Genomic DNA, 18,539 nt, shown 5'->3' on the forward strand with positions numbered 1-18,539 from the left:
GATTTCAGAATTTGTTGTCTCTATGCAGAGATGGTTTAATCGCTGATTACAAATTCAATATTAAAGCATTTTTACAGTAACTTGCACGTCTGCTTCACATAACATTTGAAATCTGAAAAGTAAACAAGATTTATACAACCAAAGAACTTATACAAAATATATTAATACAAACTTTTTTAAATATCTTAAGTTGTCGATATTTTGTCCTTAATGACTTAAAGATGAGAAGAGCGATGAAAGGTCATGTATCTACAGATGGAGTGGCATATATGTGACTTACGTTCTAGTACCATTTGTGCCTATTCAGAGAGTGTCCGATTTATCATTGCACGCCGTCCCGTGCACGTAAGCATTTCAAAGTCAACAAAACAACAGAGAGAACTTTGTGGGTGAGCAATGTGTAATTAGTTTACTTTTTCATACAGAAGCCATGAGTGTTGTATGGTTAGTTCTGCAATTATCCCAATATGCTGGGTGGGACGTAACCTTCCAACAAGCTGAAATAGAAATGTGGACAAAGCTTACAATCACAAGGTCGCTAAACTTACAATTCTATAGATATGCAATAATGAAATAAAGGACAAATTAACATGTTTGTTTCAATGGGTTACATCTGTGTATGTGACACATTTTCTTGATCGATTGTCTGTTCGTTTTTTTTTTCACAATTAAATTCTGAGCTCATACAATAAAGAATCGAGTTTATAATGTACGCTTATATTTAAGGATTGATTGTCAATTTTGTTGCTTGCATTGACTGATGAAGAAAGTTAATCTCGTGCAAATGAAGTGAACTGCGAAGCAGTTCATGTAACATTTGCACGAGATTAACTTTCTTCATCAGTCAATGCAAGCAACAAAATTGATAATCAATCCTTATATTTACGTTAACCAATCTAAATATCCCGCTTTTGAAAAAAGTCAAATTATATGTATTCGGTATAAGATTATTATACAATTTGCAACATTGTAGCAGTTATCGTACATGTATGTACAGCTACGGAACAGCCGCCAGTCAGTTCTTTTCGTCACCAAGGCAACACAAAAAATGTAGTTCCGAAAATAACTTCATTCTTTGCGCGTTGTTACAATTAAAAACGGCGATTTTGAAATATTGTTTTTATGTACAAGAATTAATGGCTTAAATTGTATCATAAAAACATGATCATGTAGCTTCAAATAAAAAAAATACTGCGCAGTACTAGCAGTGCAGTCAACGTGTAATCCGGTTGCTCGATTTAGCAGGGGTCCGGTTTTGAAGAAAATGACGTTTGTGGTGAAAATGCTGAATAGTTGGTATCTAAACATAATCAAATCTTTTAAAAATCAATTGCGATTGTTGTGGAAGTACCTGAATGTTGTATTTCCGTCTGGTAATTGTTTGTAGCTGGCAGTTAAATGTTTATTAACTAAACCTGTTGTGAAATCCAACCCCTGTGTCTATGGTATGCGATGCAGTCCAAGAACCATGCTTCAGGGGCTCAATAAAACGTGTTAAAATGTGGGATTTAGTCGCAGATCACTGGAAGACTTGTGTGTTATTCTTGAAATGTGATAACTTCTCTGTCAACTGGAGTTTTAGGATTAAAATTCTGTATAAAGTAAGTAGAGAAACATTTATTTGAAATGTTGGTGGTTTCCAACGACCCTCGAATGCCGTGGGTTTTGACACTCTCAGAATCGTTTCGTTAGGCTTATGTCACTGAAATCAGCCTGTTTGGTATTTGAGCGTATTTTTATGGAATCTATCGTTTCTAAGCTTACATGTATGTCACCGTTTCACATATAGATCTATATATTGTACATATTATCCTAACTATTTGCGTTCGATTATGCCTACTTCGATGAGTGATGAACATCGCTGCGCTCAGTAGCCTATGTTCAGCATTTTCCGGGGCTTGAGCCTAAGTCATCGTTTCTTCAAAATACGTGTAAAATATCTGTAATATCATATTACTAACAATTTCTAATATCACTTTATCAAACATTTCTGTCTGTGTTTCTAAATGTACAGCGATAGGCCACATCCCAGAAAGTTCATTCAAAACTGAAGCGGCGTAAAACTAGGTTAAAATGTAAACAATGTCAAAATGTATTCTCACGCCGGTCAGAGGTCAGCGCGTGACCAAGCATCTTCATTGGGAAATGAAGTGATCGGAGTTTACTAGTTTCATTGAGGCGGAGCGAAGTGAAAATGTAAATATTAACATTTAATGACACTCTGAATCAAAATAGCCAGAGAGAGAAAAGGGGCGTACATGTGTATTTCGTATGTATTTAATACGAAATAAACAGATTAGAATTACTCCATGAATACCCACATGATATAATTGATGAGACGGTACAAGTGTATACAAGTTGTATTAATCAATGGCGACTTTACCTGCGTTCGCAAACGAAGTTAAGAAGCTTTCCACAGTTCTCATCGTTCCAAAGGAAATTCTTATGGGGAAGGAAATCGAGACAGTCCTCCCCTGGATTGTTAATAGAGTTGGGTTCCCCAGGGGCCCATCGTATATATTCTGTGATTGGTTCCTTAGATACCGCCCATATCCATTCATTTTCCACCAACAGGTCGGTTCCGCCCAACCAGATCCCATCCGTCTGATTATCTAAGGGAAACAATATCATTATCATGACAAGTGTTATATTGGCCAAATTGTTTCCTGTAAAAACATATGTTCTACAAGTTTCAATTAAACAAATGTGTGATCTGCATCCACTACAACTTGAGAGATAGTAAACACAACTAAAAAGCTAACAAATAGTTGATAAAGAGGATTCATTTGAAGGTTTAACTTATGTAATATAAGTATTCTATTTTATTTTTTTTTCAAAGTGATCGTATTCATATTCATGTATCCCCCGGTATCATCAGGGATAGGAGACTTTCAGTGTGGATGAAACTGTACAAATAAATATTAATACATCTAATACATACTTTTAAATAATGTTTTTCAAAGAGAAAAGAGAAGTACATTGTGAAGTTTATAAAAGAGAGAAGTAAAGTGTGAAGTTTATAGAAGAGAGAAGTAAAGTGTGAAGTTTACAGAAGAGAGAAGTAAAGTGTGAAGTTTACAGAAGAGAGAAGTAAAGTGTGAAGTTTATAGAAGAGAGAAGTAAAGTGTGAAGTTTACAGAAGAGAGAAGTAAAGTGTGAAGTTTATAGAAGAGAGAAGTCAAGTGTGAAGTTTATAGAAGAGAGAAGTCAAGTGTAAATTTACAAAAGAGAGAAGTAAATTGTGAAGTTTATAGAAGAGAGAAGTAAAATGTGAAGTTTACAGAAGAGATAAGTAAAGTGTGAAGTTTATAGAAGAGGGAAGTAAAGTGTGAATTTTATAGAAGAGAGAAGTAAAGTGTGAATTTTATAGAAGAGAGAAGTAAAGTGTGAATTTTACAGAAAAGAGAAGTAAAGTGTGAAGTTTACAGAAGAGATAAGTAAAGTGTGAAGTTTATAGAAGAGAGAAGTAAAGTGTGAATTTTATAGAAGAGAGAAGTAAAGTGTGAATTTTATAGAAGAGAGAAGTAAAGTGTGAATTTTACAGAAAAGAGAAGTAAAGTGTGAAGTTTATAGAAGAGAGAAGTTAAATGTGAAGTTTATATAAAATAGAAGTAAAATGTAAAGTTTATAGAAGAGAGAAGTAAAGTGTGAAGTTTATAGAAGAGAGAAGTAAAGTGTGAAGTTTATAGAGATATGATACGAAACTAAATAATAAGCAGCAAACAGTCAAGAGTATAGTTATGATCATTGGAACAATATACAGATCGGGAAACATTGTTGGATATATGTATAAACTAAACTATTTCTCTTTTACTTTCGTTCTGGTATTCGTCATTGATGCCATTTATCAAAATATTATTAGAATGAGATGACTAAAACATACCCAAAAAACACCAAGCTGCCAACTGTACGGACCAATAAAGCTAATGGCTTATCAATATGGCATTTGGAAAACTGATATCATAACTTTCATAACCTATTTTGGAAAATGTGACATGCCATGTAAATGTACATCGTAAACTGGACCGTTTAACAGTGATAGAAAGTAACAGTAAACCTCTACATCAGCATTAACTACCACCTGATAACTAGCATAACACTTGTTCGACAGTCACATATTCATACATTTAATTAACAGTCCTTACATGACTTCTCGGCGGCGCCAAATACTCACAAGTAGTCCAGGTATGGTGTAGATAGGTCTCCAGAAATGCCTCCTCCTCTCTAGATTCGATCGTCGCCAGCTCTCCTCCGTATACCGAGCAAAGTTTCTAGCAACCATATGTGTTACAAGACTTTGTAATGTAGCTTTGATATTGATGATGATCAATGTCTCGACTTAAATCGAAATCTCTAATTATCAAATGTTATTACATGATTAACATACGTAGCTTTGTTAATGATAATGTTGTTATGATAATCAATTTCGCCACTTAAAACAAAATTTCAGAAAATGTTCCTTTCTGAGTGATTCGACATGTGATTTAGACACGATACCCGGATATTGACAAATGCAAGTTGTGTATTGAAGAAAAACGACCTATTGTTCCTCCATGACCTACAACGCCTACAATGTGATGTTCTCCTGTGGTCTACTGTTTTAAAAGGAAAACATGTCCTGATTTCTCAAAACGGATTTCAGTCAAAATCCTGAATAAAGGTTGTTTTTATAAATAAATTAATTGTTTTGACTTACATTGGTGTTTTGTGTGTCAAGAAATCGGGGCCAGCAGTACACATAACCATTTCAATATGAATATTGAAATTTGTATGGAGTTCTCTTATATCAGAGCAATTTTTTTTGTGTGTGATACATTAGAAGAATTGGGATACATTTAAGCATTATTCTCAATATCTTTTGGGATTATGAAGTCATAGACAAAAAACGGAAGAACATTCTTCGCGTCTATGAAAAAGAATGTCCGTCCGATTTTTGTCTATGACAAACCCCAAAAGATATTGAGAATAATACTTATAATTTAATTCAGGTACTCATAAAGAACACATTTCCGAAATTTTACTTGCTTTTACAATAATACAAATTGAGTTGTGGCGCATTGATATCTTATCCGATAATTCAGTTTGGCCAATGACTGTGCCGCTTATAAAATTCCCCACGAAAATGTTCTGTATTTGTGACGTCATAATACGTGATGTATAATTCTTTCGGTCCATGTAAAAAAATAACCTTAAGATCTAGCCAATAGAAATGAGTGTAAGATATGAAATTAAAATATTGTACCATAGCCTGAATCCATGAGACCCGAAGGATAGAAAAAAGATAGCACGATGTGTCATGTTTGACGAAACCATCTGGACAGTCTGCTGTCCCTGAAACCGAAGGAGAAATTGTAATACGTTAATACAATAAATCAAATAGTCAATGTTATCAGTGTTATAGCCTGGTATACAGTAGCTGCCATAGTGTAGGTCAAAAGACAGATAGTGGTGTCGTTTTTAGAGCTACAATCGGTGCCTAATACTGCTAGTGGAGCAAAGTAAAATCTCTGAAAACGTCCATTACCTACTATACAACGCGTACAAGATCTAAGTCACCCGTAGATATTATTTGCGTTACACATATATATGGCGGTTAGGCAAATGAACCACAATACTACAGATTGTGAAGTTGACGTCCTGTTGCGAGCAGTTATATAGATATCATTGATGATTATTATTTTGGTTTTATGGGAAATTATATATGCATGCATCTTTAGGTATGAAATATTTGGAAAGCTATAATTACACAGAATATTTTGCCCGAGTGATTCACTGCGGCAGTGCTCCACTACCATACATAGGGATGATTTCGTGACCGACCGAAAAATATAGTAGGCCGGGTACGTATAGTCGTTTTAGGTATAAAAAGTTAAAGTTGAACTGATATGAAAACATTGACTGTTTTCATTCCTTTTATTGAATTATACAATGTATATCTACCTTAGTAGTTAAGTAACTAAGGTCATGGTATTTTCATATTTGATATAACATTTGATGATATTTTGTTGATTTATGGAAGTCATCAATTTAAGCATTCTCATGAAAATATTGTTTATGAAAAAATGCAATGAAAAGATATTACTTAAAGAGCTTATACAGTAGTATGCGGCTAATGTTAGCGTCCATATATATGGCTTCCATTATGGCTTATCACTTCCCTTATGTTAACATATTGTTGTCATATAAATCTCATACCAATCATTTTGATTTCATGAACATAAAGTTTTCCAGGATTTTCCACACTTACTGTATAAATATCGTTCTTACCTTGCCCGATAATAAGTACCAGGAATACCGCCACTCCCGAGACGTGCATTGTTAGAATATCTTTTTAACTGACATTGTCTCGATATTCTTATCTCTTATCCGACAACAATTTACGGTAACGAACAAGTGCTAACGTTGTCTTAATAAAACCACACGAATCGCCAGCTAGAGACACCACTTTACAAACGTCTATTCTTTAACAACTGGGACGAGTCTTATATCACATAACGGTGTAGGAGATATGTCCATCACACTACCTTATTCTCATCACATACAGTGTGACACGTTCACCAATGGGTCAAACAATTTACCTCCCGACTGAATCCGTGTCCTTGATGTTTGTTCATTGCAAAGGTCAAACAGCATTCAATTGTTATTGTGCGAGTGTCTGCTTTAGACACCATGTCATTTGGTGAGAGACATTTGATCTGAACTTTCTGCATCTTTTCCTGAAACCTAAAAAAATCGCATACATTGTCAAAATATTGATCAATAAGAAGTTACGCATCGACAATAAGTTTTATGTTTAGTTATAATGCATATGAAATTTTAAGTCAGTATGTTCTGTTCAACTGCACAAAAACATGATTTATATGCAAACAAAATCGTACTCGATTTAATGGAGCCAAACATTTTAAAATATATTAAATTTTAATTACGGCTATAAGCTGTCAATATACTATCGATATTCGTGTTCATATCTATGTATTTTGAGTTGTAGGCTGTAGGTCTATTGGTTCATCACAAAATGACGTTTGATGTCCTTAAAACAGGTTAAGTTTTCTAGCTTATCTTGTACTCATGGTGTCAATGAGGACGGTATACATAAACAAACTCTATTGAGCTTATCAACAATACCACCTGTTCGAACCATGTATTTGTTCCATTTCTGTGTGGACTTTTCTGTGAATGAGTTTTTATCTCTTAGATTTGTTATGACCTAATTAATACTGGATATGTTATGCGTTGTTGACTATTAACATTATAAAGCTATGGACTGTTTTATCCTGTGACTGTCGGAACACACCTTCTACATATACCTTGGCTGTTTTTTGTAGTTTCAGCACTTGTGTACCATTAATCTGCTAACGAGTTTAGGACAACCCTATTTGTAACATTGTTGACATCGTTTAAACATGATTTTGACTGAATAAAAAAACTTTCTTTTCACGATATTCACATTTTCCTGGTATTGCGCGAGAGAGCTCAAATGTGAAAATAAGTATTTAGCGAATAAATGAATGATACATATATATATATATATCAATCTTCACTGAAGTTGGACTCAATGAAACTACTTAAAAAATCCAGTTTCATTTGCTCATGACCTTGGGTATGAACTTGTGTATCTTAACATCGGTTTCCGAGCAAGAAAATATTATATCTAGACCTACTTTTGCCTAAGAAGGCGTACATGTAGCGGTGGGTTTTTTTAAGTGTAAATATTACGCACAGATTTCTACAATTTTAAAACCATTTTTATGAACTCTTGTTTTACTGACTCTTGTGTATCGTTCGAGTCAGCAACATTGCCTACCGAAGAAAAATAAAATGTGCCATGTCTCTGTGTGACGTGTGTCGAATCTACGTTAGAACGTATCAGTTACAAACAAATGATGAAGCCTAAACGGCGATAAGAAATACTATAGAAAAGTCAATGAGTGTTGATTTACCTTTAATCAGTTGTTTAACTTGAATCAAGGCTAAAGGCTACATAAACCACTAGAACCTTTCCGCTCCCATCACGTTACGGTGACTCCATTTTGAATCGAAGCGGGAGACAACCGTATCACAGTCTAGACATTAACCTTCCGCATCTTCGGCGGACCATTTTTGCAATCACTTCTAATCTATTGTAAATGTTTTATGTTTCAACTCGATTACATTGATAATGTAATTTTCATTTGGATTACATTGATAATGTACTCCTCACCTCGGCTTTTCTAAGTCTCGCACCAAAATAAACCTTGTATTGTAAGATACTAACCGTGTATTCTCTACAAAATAAGATACAGATGATATTTTATGACACCGTCCATATATTTGCTATTCAACATTGCTGAACCACCTGCTGGTTCGAGGTAAATTCTAGTTTTCGAATTTAAACAATTACATTTTTGTGGTTAAAACTGTTATAATTATGTTCATTTGACATATCAACTCAAACAATTTCAGAAACATTAAGTAGCGAACAAAGATAGATAACGTTACGTGGATGACACGTGTATCTTCCACGAGACGGCTTCCATACCACCGCCTACATGTCAGTGATTAGTATACAGTCACTCCACAGACATAATGGCGAACATCGCTGGATTGTTGCTTATTTTCTTAGCTTCAGGTTTGTTCTTTACCAGTTGCATTTGATATCCGTCTCCACTCATATGGAAATATGTTAATAGAAAGTTCACACACGATAGTTTTAATATACAATGTCTTTACAGTTTATGCAGAATGTCCCAATGGATATGTCCGACATGACAGTTCCTGCTACAAGTTCTTCTCCAGCGTACAGGCTACCTGGGCAGAGGCTTTGGTAATATCACTAGCGATATATACTACTGTTGGTTAAACCATTAGACATAGTGTCTTATTAGACCTATAAACGTTCATATATATATGTCATACGGTCATGTCATAAATATCGTAAGACATATATCTTACTATTATGACGTCACATGTAGTTTTGACGTCACAAGTTATATAAATAACGTCGCATGATTGCCTCAGCTAGACGGAGACATAACATCCTAGGCGGATTTCTACTGTTTTATATAGAGACGAAATTAAATGATTTACTTATATTTTTATTAATAAAAGTTATGTGATAAATAGAACTCGTGGCATATCAAATTATTCAACTCGTTTTATAGATTATATATCACTTAGCCACTTATGTAAGATTCTCTTCTAACGATATGCCACTATTATATTGTCTTTTTACGTGATCTTCGTTTTAAAATAGACATACATCAGCACCCAAAATGTGTACAACTTGTGTTTTGTATGATGTTATTGCCTTTCATTGGAATTTCCAGACTTACTGTCAACTGTTTGAGAGCAAGCTTACAGTAATCGAGACAGCGAGGGAACAGACCTTTATCGAGGGCCTACTCCGAAGAGAATGGAAAAGCGGTAGTGTATTTATCTAAAACTGCAAAAATGGAATATCAAACACCTTCATAACGTGAATATCGATATAATACGGGAGTTTTGAGATCCCAAAATGATGTGGGTAAAGTACAATTTCAATCTGTCCCAGGGTGTATTGCGGTTCCCACGATTTTACCTCTGTAAACGGCCCAGTGAAATTTCAAGATTCTTGAAAAGTGTATTTAGGACGCATACTAAACTCTTTAATACATATCGTATGTGTCCATCTATATCATTCCCTGTAAACGGCTGTCAGTTCAGACATTACACAATTTGATCATTCCATATCAAAACAAACAATAATGGATTCTTTTGCGGATACACTAGATTTACTTGTCACAATTTACATACGACGTCTGCCGTTTCAAAAACAATCACTGTGACGTCATATAAAAAGGGGCGCAATGTATTAAACAATCATCAAGACGAAATATTCTGTGACCCGAGGTCAACAGACGGTCAGTTCGTGAGCCGTTGACAGAGGTGAATATGGGGACCGCCATGAGCCATGGGAGATATTGGTACAATTCACGGTCGATTAGTCACACCTTCCTGTGATTATGACATAATGAATCTCAAAATCCCCGTTTTATTCTTATTTAACAACCACATTTTGTATATACAGTCATTTTAGGGCAAACCTCTGTACGCTGTGATATGTGTTTTAGAATATACAGTAAGTTCGTGGTTGGTAATAAAGAAGCAGGTGTCTATCTATATTGTTATCTTACTGAACAATAATGCTACATCAATCAGACTCAATCCGCTCACAGTATACTTCCAATTGACATACAACATACAACATATAACATGGCCACTAAACAGGCCTGGAGCAGAATATACCATTTCAGAGGCTATGTTGAATGTCGGCTAGAGCAACTAATGGTACGAATTATAGATACATTACTGATATCACATTACTTTTGCTCGAAGTCATATGTTTTCTCTATAAAAATACTCGTAGATCAATTTAAAGAAATAAACTGTAACTAAGCATAATAAGTATAGTTAATATCATTCATTCAGTTATTTTAAATCTAAACAAAATTATTTTGATATCATGTGATACTATAACAAAAACAATGAGTTTACCTACATGTAAATATGTAGGGTTGTCGGACGGCGTGTGGCTTGATGGGACAGACCTGTTGGTTGAAGGAGATTGGGTTTGGGCGGACGATGGGACACCCATCAGTGCCCAGAATTTCACTAAATGGTTTCCTGGCGAGCCTAACAGTTTAGGAAAGGTTGGAGAAGATTGTTTGAATCTTCTGCATCATGAATCTTACCAATGGAATGACGATGACTGCGAGGAAAAACATAACTTCCTTTGTGAAATAGAGTAAGTAATTAATGCTATTAGTAGTATGGTCTGAGTACTGAGTAAGTAAGATTTCTGCGGTTGCTTCACCATTCATTCATTTCACATTATGGACCATTCATAGAAATGAAGTATGTATCGTTTATAGAAAGCAGAAACTGTTCATTGGAGGCACCACCGTTCATTCTTAGTATGTAGCATATATAGAAACCACGCACCGTTCTTATGAGTCATGTGTCGTTCATATAAGTATGTAACGTTCATAAAAGGTTTCTGAACACTTTTGTAATTTTGCACAATTTGCAAACTTATAATCCGTCTTCTCCCGTAAAAAATATTGATAATATATACATATGACCACAAATATTAGTGAAAATGATGAAACTAGCTTTAAGGTAAAATTTACAATGTAGTTCATATAAGTAAAATCTAGTCCATCTTTAAATGAATAAAATGTCAAAACTTTATAATACACCCTTGTTTAAAGTACAGTAAGATATGTACATTCAACAATAAATATATATGACCCATTGACTTAAATTCTAGAATATGAAAGAAAGAAAATGCACTCATTAAAATTAGTCCGAACTAAGACTTGCTAGTGTATTCCCCTTAGTTTGACAAAGACAATAAAGAATGAAAGCAGATGTTCTTATCATTTTAATTTGGGGGTAAATACTGTTTATTACGTTTTGGTAGAAGAAGAAAAAATCGCGTTATTACGCGAAACATTTGGCTTTATTACGCGAAACTTTCGTAGTTTATCAAGGTCGATCATATTACAAATAAAATTAGATTAAATCTAACCCCATGGCGTGTCCTGGTAACCACATTATAGTTTATAAATGGAAGGAATTTGCCGTAAACTACATTGCACAGATTATCTATACGACAAAGTACCTTTCACATTTGTCATCGGCATGTTAAAGGATTATATAAACAGGAAAGATAATAAGCTCATTACAAAAATAGCTAGATATTAATTATTTATGATTAATTTTGTATTAATGGCGTTTTCCTTTACATTTTAGAGAGGAAAGCAATCAAGGAGGTCTCATCATCGGCAAATAAATACCCCCAGATGGGAACATAAACAATAAATAAATAAAGATTTTGACAATAAATCTTACATTAGCGTTCTGGTTCTCATTTGTTTATGGCCAGATGACCTTAACCTTCATGGTTTTTGATATTCGAGGGAAAGCACTACCAACAACATACCTACTGATAACTCAATTAAACACGACAACATTATTTTACAGCAGTGAATATGAATTTTTGAAATATCTAAATGCACTTCTGCTTCGTCCTTCTGGAACGAATGTTTACCGAAAATCTAAAGTAGAAATATAAAACAGCAGTTTCTGGTCTTTCACAAAGCCGTGTTTATGTGTTGTGAATGTTGAACTCGTTCACTGGATCGAAATGACGTAGTCTTGTTCAACCAAACGCTTGTCGACTACACGTATTCGACACCAAACAGAGTCTGGCAAATTCTTCATATCATTTAGTGAAGCCACAGCGAGGCTAAAAATATAATCTGATAAAACTTTTGATTGGTTATTTGTTTATATGTATAGCCTTTTCAACGTGTCTGCTTCTATATAGTGTAAAACAAATTAATGGACTCACACATATTGTTTCCGAATCCGTCTTGACAACGTATTGTTTACAATCTGAACTGAAAGTAGAACAGCGACATTCTAAATTGGTAATAATTTGACAACATGCATGTACCGTTTCACAAAACCCTTGAATGCGTAGTATCTAAGCGTCTAGAAGGGAGAGTAAGACTGACGTCAATTACAGCAATTATAATTGTTAATAAGGTTAGTTTTCATGCTCTTTTTGTATTTTCATTTCCTCCAATCAGTGTTTCTTTATGTGTCATAAAAGGCATCTATGTTCAATGCTAGAAATACAATGCATAATCAATCATGGGTTTGGTAAGTTATACATATTTTTAAAAATTTGGGACCCTGTCGTTGCCGCCATTTTGGTTTGTAGTAAACATTTTTTCTGCTTTTGGAAGTAAAAAGACATATGTCAACACAGTTTCAATAATGGTTTGAAGAGAAGAAAGACTTCATCTGATATGTATGATATTTCCAATTATCCGAAGTAATAATTCACCAAATACTTCTTTTTATTGTTTTATTCATGAACTTCGGGCTCTCGATGGTATACAGTGATTTACACTATGAAAATGATTTGTATTGTCAAGCTTTTCTGTCCTTTTAAGTATAATTAGTAATGATATCAGTACTGAAGTCCCTGAAAATTTAAAATCCCTTTAACATTTACAATAACAGAAAGAAAAACTATAATCTATACTCATTAAATATCATTGCATAAAGATAGAATTGAACTCAATGTAAAAAGTACATGGATAATGACACCATTAGAGTAAGTGCTGTTGAACATATTCAGTTCACAACGAGGAAAATCTAGATCAAATTTAGGTTCAATTCGGGTCAAATCGAGGTGCAGTGGTAGTAACGCGGAATTTCAAACAAGACAACAAAAAAATATGACCTGTTAAAAAAGCACCATTATTCTCAAATCACAAAAAAGGGAAAGTAGTTTAATGTTAAACGGGTTAGCATCGCAAGTGATTTAAAACATGGTAAACACGATAAAGATAAACTTATAATATTCAGTAAATGAATAAGTTTATTAACTTATCCATTTTACAGATTATTAAGACAGATTATCTACCTAAAGGTTCATTAACATATTATACATGTTTAACATTAATACTAAAGGTCCATAAATGGTAAAACGATAAGAAATCAATATCGGGAGACGACCGTAAACAACATTATTTGAATGCCTTTACCAACTATTAGATCAATTGATGGTATAGTGTTCCGAATACAATATTTTCATAAAACCACTGACTTTCTGAACCTATACAAATAGCTTTCTTTGGTGTTTATAAAACTTTAAATATTCCCAATATATTGTACAAGTGTCGTAAATTATTCGTACCCTTGAAACCTTGTAGAAGAATTATACGAGTTACTTCCCTTCCTGCATAACGAATAACTTCACTTTGCTTCTTGCATAGCGTATTACATGTAATACTTTTCACTATATACAGAGGAGGGAAGAGTTGAACCAAGGAATTGAAAACCGACACCGTTTAGTTCAAATGATATTGAAAAGGTTGCCTATAAATAATGTAGCATTTTCAAAGTTCAATATTTAATTAAATACAGAACATAACTAATTTCATATTTTGAATAAAAACAAATTAACAAAAATATAATAAATAGATAGTCTTAGCAATGATTTATCGCAAAAAGACACATTTTTGCAAAATTACGTTATGTAGCATAATATATTATAAAATTTCTAAATTTAAACATTTCCATATTATGCAAATTTCACGCACATTTCATATTATATTTCTGTACTCGAAGACATAAAACATCCAACTCACCACCTCAACATCTACACCACATGTTTCAACGGATAGGGAGGAACCGATGCAGCTCAATGCCACGAAAATTGTTTAAATATCCTTATCCGAGGATGCATCTCAACACATCAACATTCATCATTTTGATGGATTTCGGAATACCTGATGCAGTTCAATGCCAAGGAAACAGATGTGATAGATTTCCATTTCCGAAGGGGACACTACAATGCATTCTATATTTATTTTAATATCTTTTACACGAAATTCTGAAATTCATTATATATATATTTTTCAGCCTTTTCTGTGCGAGAATTCATGTTGAATTCAAGATGCTTATTACATCGGGTTCAAATTCATTAACTTTCATCACGTGACAACATATTGATAAACATTTCTATATCTACGTTTGACATTTTAAAGCTGTTTTTATATTTGAGTACTGTGTTTTCACATTCCATATGTTTACTGCGTTTTACATACTATAATGTTTGTTGCTAATATGAAGTTCCCTTTCACAATGTTATCATTATCCATTATGTTTTATTATGTATATATTTTCAAAATATTGGAAATGATTTGGAAAGATATTCTTATTCTCATGTTGAATCTTATTGTCATGGTATGTTATTTACAAACATATGCAGTAGGTTCTAAATTACGTTAATATAGGATTTGATGGTCATGATTAATTATGACAATAACATAGAGATATGTTCAAATTTAGAAATCTTATAATATATTATACCAATTTATTACTAAATTGTTATGGTTTATAACATGAACACGTATGTAGCATATTATGGAAATGTTAAAATTTAGAAATTGATCCTAACTTTATGTACAAATTTAGAAAATGGATATTCAAGAATACACACGAAGTTATGCATGTAGCCTTAGGCATCAGGTCGCATTGACCAGACAGTTATTTAACAGAACAGATATAGGATTGTGTATATGCCTTATAGCTATAGGAATAATAGCATAGCAGTCACGTCCGCCAGTGATCCAGCTCCCAGTGAGCACTGGGCCATACGTAGTCACGGGGAATAAAGTACTGAAACCACAATTCAGCGTTTGACTCTACAGCAACTCAACTTTACTCAACAATACACCACACCAGTTTAAAGACACACAGACTTAGAATTCCTACAGTTATCCTTGATATTTGAGCGACCCCTGCACACTATCATTGAAGATTGATTTTTATTTTCTCATGTTTCATTGATAAATGAGACGTTATTTGGTGTTGATGGTTGCCGTCTGTAATTCTGATGATACACAAAAATGATTGGATTTGTTGAGAACTGGAACATTATATGGTCCAAACCATTGTGATTTACAAAGTATGGAACATTTCACATTGCCTATCTTAAAAGTGGACGATGACGTCATGATGACGTCAACACTTTTCAGAAGAATCAGATTTTACATTAATATCAGTCCTAGAACATGTTTTAACTGTATGTCTTCACATACCAACAGAGCTTTTTTGTTGCTTATGTAAGTCAAAAGTAAGAACAGTTTGAAAGTGTACAATTATGGGACACCCTGCACCCTCTATCCCATACCATTACAGGAAATGTGAATCACATCTTGAGTTTCACAGGCTGTTGCACCCTCTATCCCATACCATTACAGGAAATGTGAATCACATATTGAGTTTCACAGGCTGTTGCACCCTCTATCCCATACCATTACAGGAAATGTGAATCACATCTTGAGCTTCACAGGCTGTTGCACCCTCTATCCCATACCATTACAGGAAATGTGAATCACATCTTGAGCTTCACAGGCTGTTGCACCCTCTATCCCATACCATTACAGGACATGTGAATCACATCTTGAGCTTCACAGGCTGTTGCACCCTCTATCCCATACCATTACAGGAAATGTGAATCACATCTTGAGCTTCACAGGCTGTTGCACCCTCTATCCCATACCATTACAGGAAATGTGAATCACATCTTGAGCTTCACAGGCTGTTGCACCCTCTATCCATACCATTACAGGAAATGTGAATCACATCTTGAGCTTCACAGGCTATTGCACCCTCTATCCATACCATTACAGGAAATGTGAATCACATCTTGAGCTTCACAGGCTGTTGCACCTCTGGGGCACTTATCTTTGTAGTTTTATCAGTAATACACTGGAAGATAAAGTTCTGATTTACCATTAACATGTTTTGTTTTGCCTTTGTTCTCCTATCTTTTATGGTCAATTCAGCCCCATATCGTTTATTATAGTACTATTCCGAATAAATATTTCTAACAAATTTTGTTATTACTTATTATTTTACTAGTTGATTTTCAACAGTGGGTGAAGTTTATTCCATGGCTAGAATTGATATCACCAGCACGAATTACTTACCTAAAAAGTTGTATGATCTATTACTTTCGCTCTTTTTGTCATAGTAAAAATGGGGCCGCGGTGGCCGAGTGGTTAAGATGTCCCGACATATTACCACAAGCCCTCCACCTCTGGGATGCGGGTTCGAATCCCATGTGGGGCAGTTGCCAGGTACTGACCGCTGGCCGGTGGTTTTTCTCCGGGTACTCCGGCTTTTCTCCACCAACAAACCTGGCACGTCCTTACATGACCCTGGCTGTTAATAGGTCGTAAAACTAAACAAACCAAACATAGTAAAAACTGTATGGGTGCTATACACATTTTTTCCGTATGTCCGAGGTTTAATCTTTCTACTTCTACCACTTTTTATTAAGTTGCAGCACTGAAAGTATTTAAATTATAAAAGTGAAAAAATCTTTTTAACGTGTACAAGTAAAAAATAGGCTCTAAAGATGCCGAATCATTCCGAACTCTTCCGAACATCGTCGCGACAATCTCGAAGTAACACGAGAGTTGTGAAACCAAGAGAAATGTCAACAATTTTTCGTGAACAAAACATGTGGTCGACCTCAGCAGACTGGATCTACAAAGAAATTAATGCTCGCACATTACAATTTTTGATACACACAATATTGAATTACGGCAATGTGTGAATTAGATGTTTCAAATACTCGCTCTGTGGACATAAACCAGCGCAATTTGCTCATATTAGCCAGAAGGAAAACGTAAAAAAACAAACATGTGCGCTTACGCTAGTTACCTGGATCACCACGTACAGAATGTGTGGACGTCAGTCACGTGATACGATTCGGAATTCCGACAAAACACGAAGGTACTGAATATGGCGGAGATTGAAGGCGTTTTATTCAAAACCATGAATATGTGATCTCTAGATTTCGGCTCTTTATAGACTGACATATGGTTTTTTTGGAGCTAAATCATCAAGTTACATGTCCAAGAAAAGGTGAAGAAAGTTATAGGGTGTCCGCAGAAAACATCTGTTTTTCACTTCGTATACACTTGATGAATTTTATACGGTTTTCGCTATATTCTAAAAAGGGATACTTTCTCTTCATAATTGTACGTGAGTCAGTTATTTAACACCCATAATTATTTTATATCAAGTGGTTTATTTTCTATAAATTTCTTTACTGAGATGGGCCGTATTATTCGGATTTCGTTTTTTCAAAACAAACTTATCCTGAAAAGTTAAGCTACATATTACAAAATCACAATGAGAGGCCTCCTTTAGTCAAAACATAAACAACAGTGTTAATCTTTCTGACATTTAATGGAAGTCGCGAAAAATCGTTAGATATATTATATATATATTATATATATATATATATATATATATATATATAAGACATTTTAACTGGTACATGTTTTCTATGTTCATATATGCGACGCTAAATGAAAATCCTTGTATCTTTAATCTTACCGAGGGGTTTGAAATATGTTGTGATCCGAGGGTAAATATCTCTATCATATTTATATATATTTTTGATTACTATTTTACAATAAACATATCCCGCATTTTGATAATTATGCAATAATAAAACAAAATAAAAAATTGCGCGCCTGCAAGTTAATTCATGATAAATATGGGTTAATTTTAAAACCAATCCTGCGGTGTGCCTTTATTACTATTAAACCTGTGTGGTTTTCCCGGGAATCAAAGGACATGTTTTACGAGAATCGAAGGACATCGTTTTCCAAGAAAAACAGACAGGTTGCATGCATGGGTAGCCATGTAAAACATTCTCAGCCGTAACACGAGTGTATGAGTCAGCAGTATGTAATAAAGCTCTTTATTTGATTGGATATCGCTGGCATATAATCAGGTGGGGCATTTGTATTAGACCACGATATATGGAGGTGTCTACTCGGATCGACAGTAGTATTCTGAGCCCACCATTACACTGTTGTATCAATACGGATTGTGAGTTATATTCGGATACAGTTTGATATTTCATAGTGAAAAATAGTGTGTTATTTTGTTTTATTTTTAACTATGATTGATTC

The 18,539-nt window shown here is 34.3% G+C and overlaps 2 protein-coding genes across 2 annotated transcripts; one reads left to right on the top strand and one right to left on the bottom strand.

The window, feature by feature from the left end:
• Positions 1–382: 382 nt before the first annotated feature.
• LOC138319193 (perlucin-like) lies at positions 383–6,700 on the bottom strand. Its single transcript, XM_069262168.1, has 5 exons — positions 6,268–6,700; positions 5,243–5,331; positions 4,175–4,271; positions 2,384–2,612; positions 383–497 (listed from the first exon to the last, which is right to left on the bottom strand). Exons 1-5 carry the CDS (start codon positions 6,314–6,316, stop codon positions 458–460), a joined length of 504 nt encoding a protein of 167 aa, XP_069118269.1. The 5' UTR covers positions 6,317–6,700; the 3' UTR covers positions 383–457.
• Positions 6,701–8,499: 1,799 nt separating this feature from the next.
• On the top strand, positions 8,500–11,870 carry LOC138320097 (perlucin-like). Its single transcript, XM_069263171.1, has 5 exons — positions 8,500–8,608; positions 8,712–8,803; positions 9,306–9,402; positions 10,531–10,762; positions 11,773–11,870. The coding sequence occupies exons 1-5, from the start codon at positions 8,566–8,568 to the stop codon at positions 11,810–11,812; spliced, it is 504 nt and encodes a 167-aa protein (XP_069119272.1). The 5' UTR covers positions 8,500–8,565; the 3' UTR covers positions 11,813–11,870.
• Positions 11,871–18,539: the final 6,669 nt, after the last annotated feature.

This window comes from Argopecten irradians, chromosome 3 (genome assembly GCF_041381155.1).
Source record: "Argopecten irradians isolate NY chromosome 3, Ai_NY, whole genome shotgun sequence".
Taxonomy (NCBI): Eukaryota; Metazoa; Mollusca; class Bivalvia; order Pectinida; family Pectinidae; genus Argopecten; species Argopecten irradians.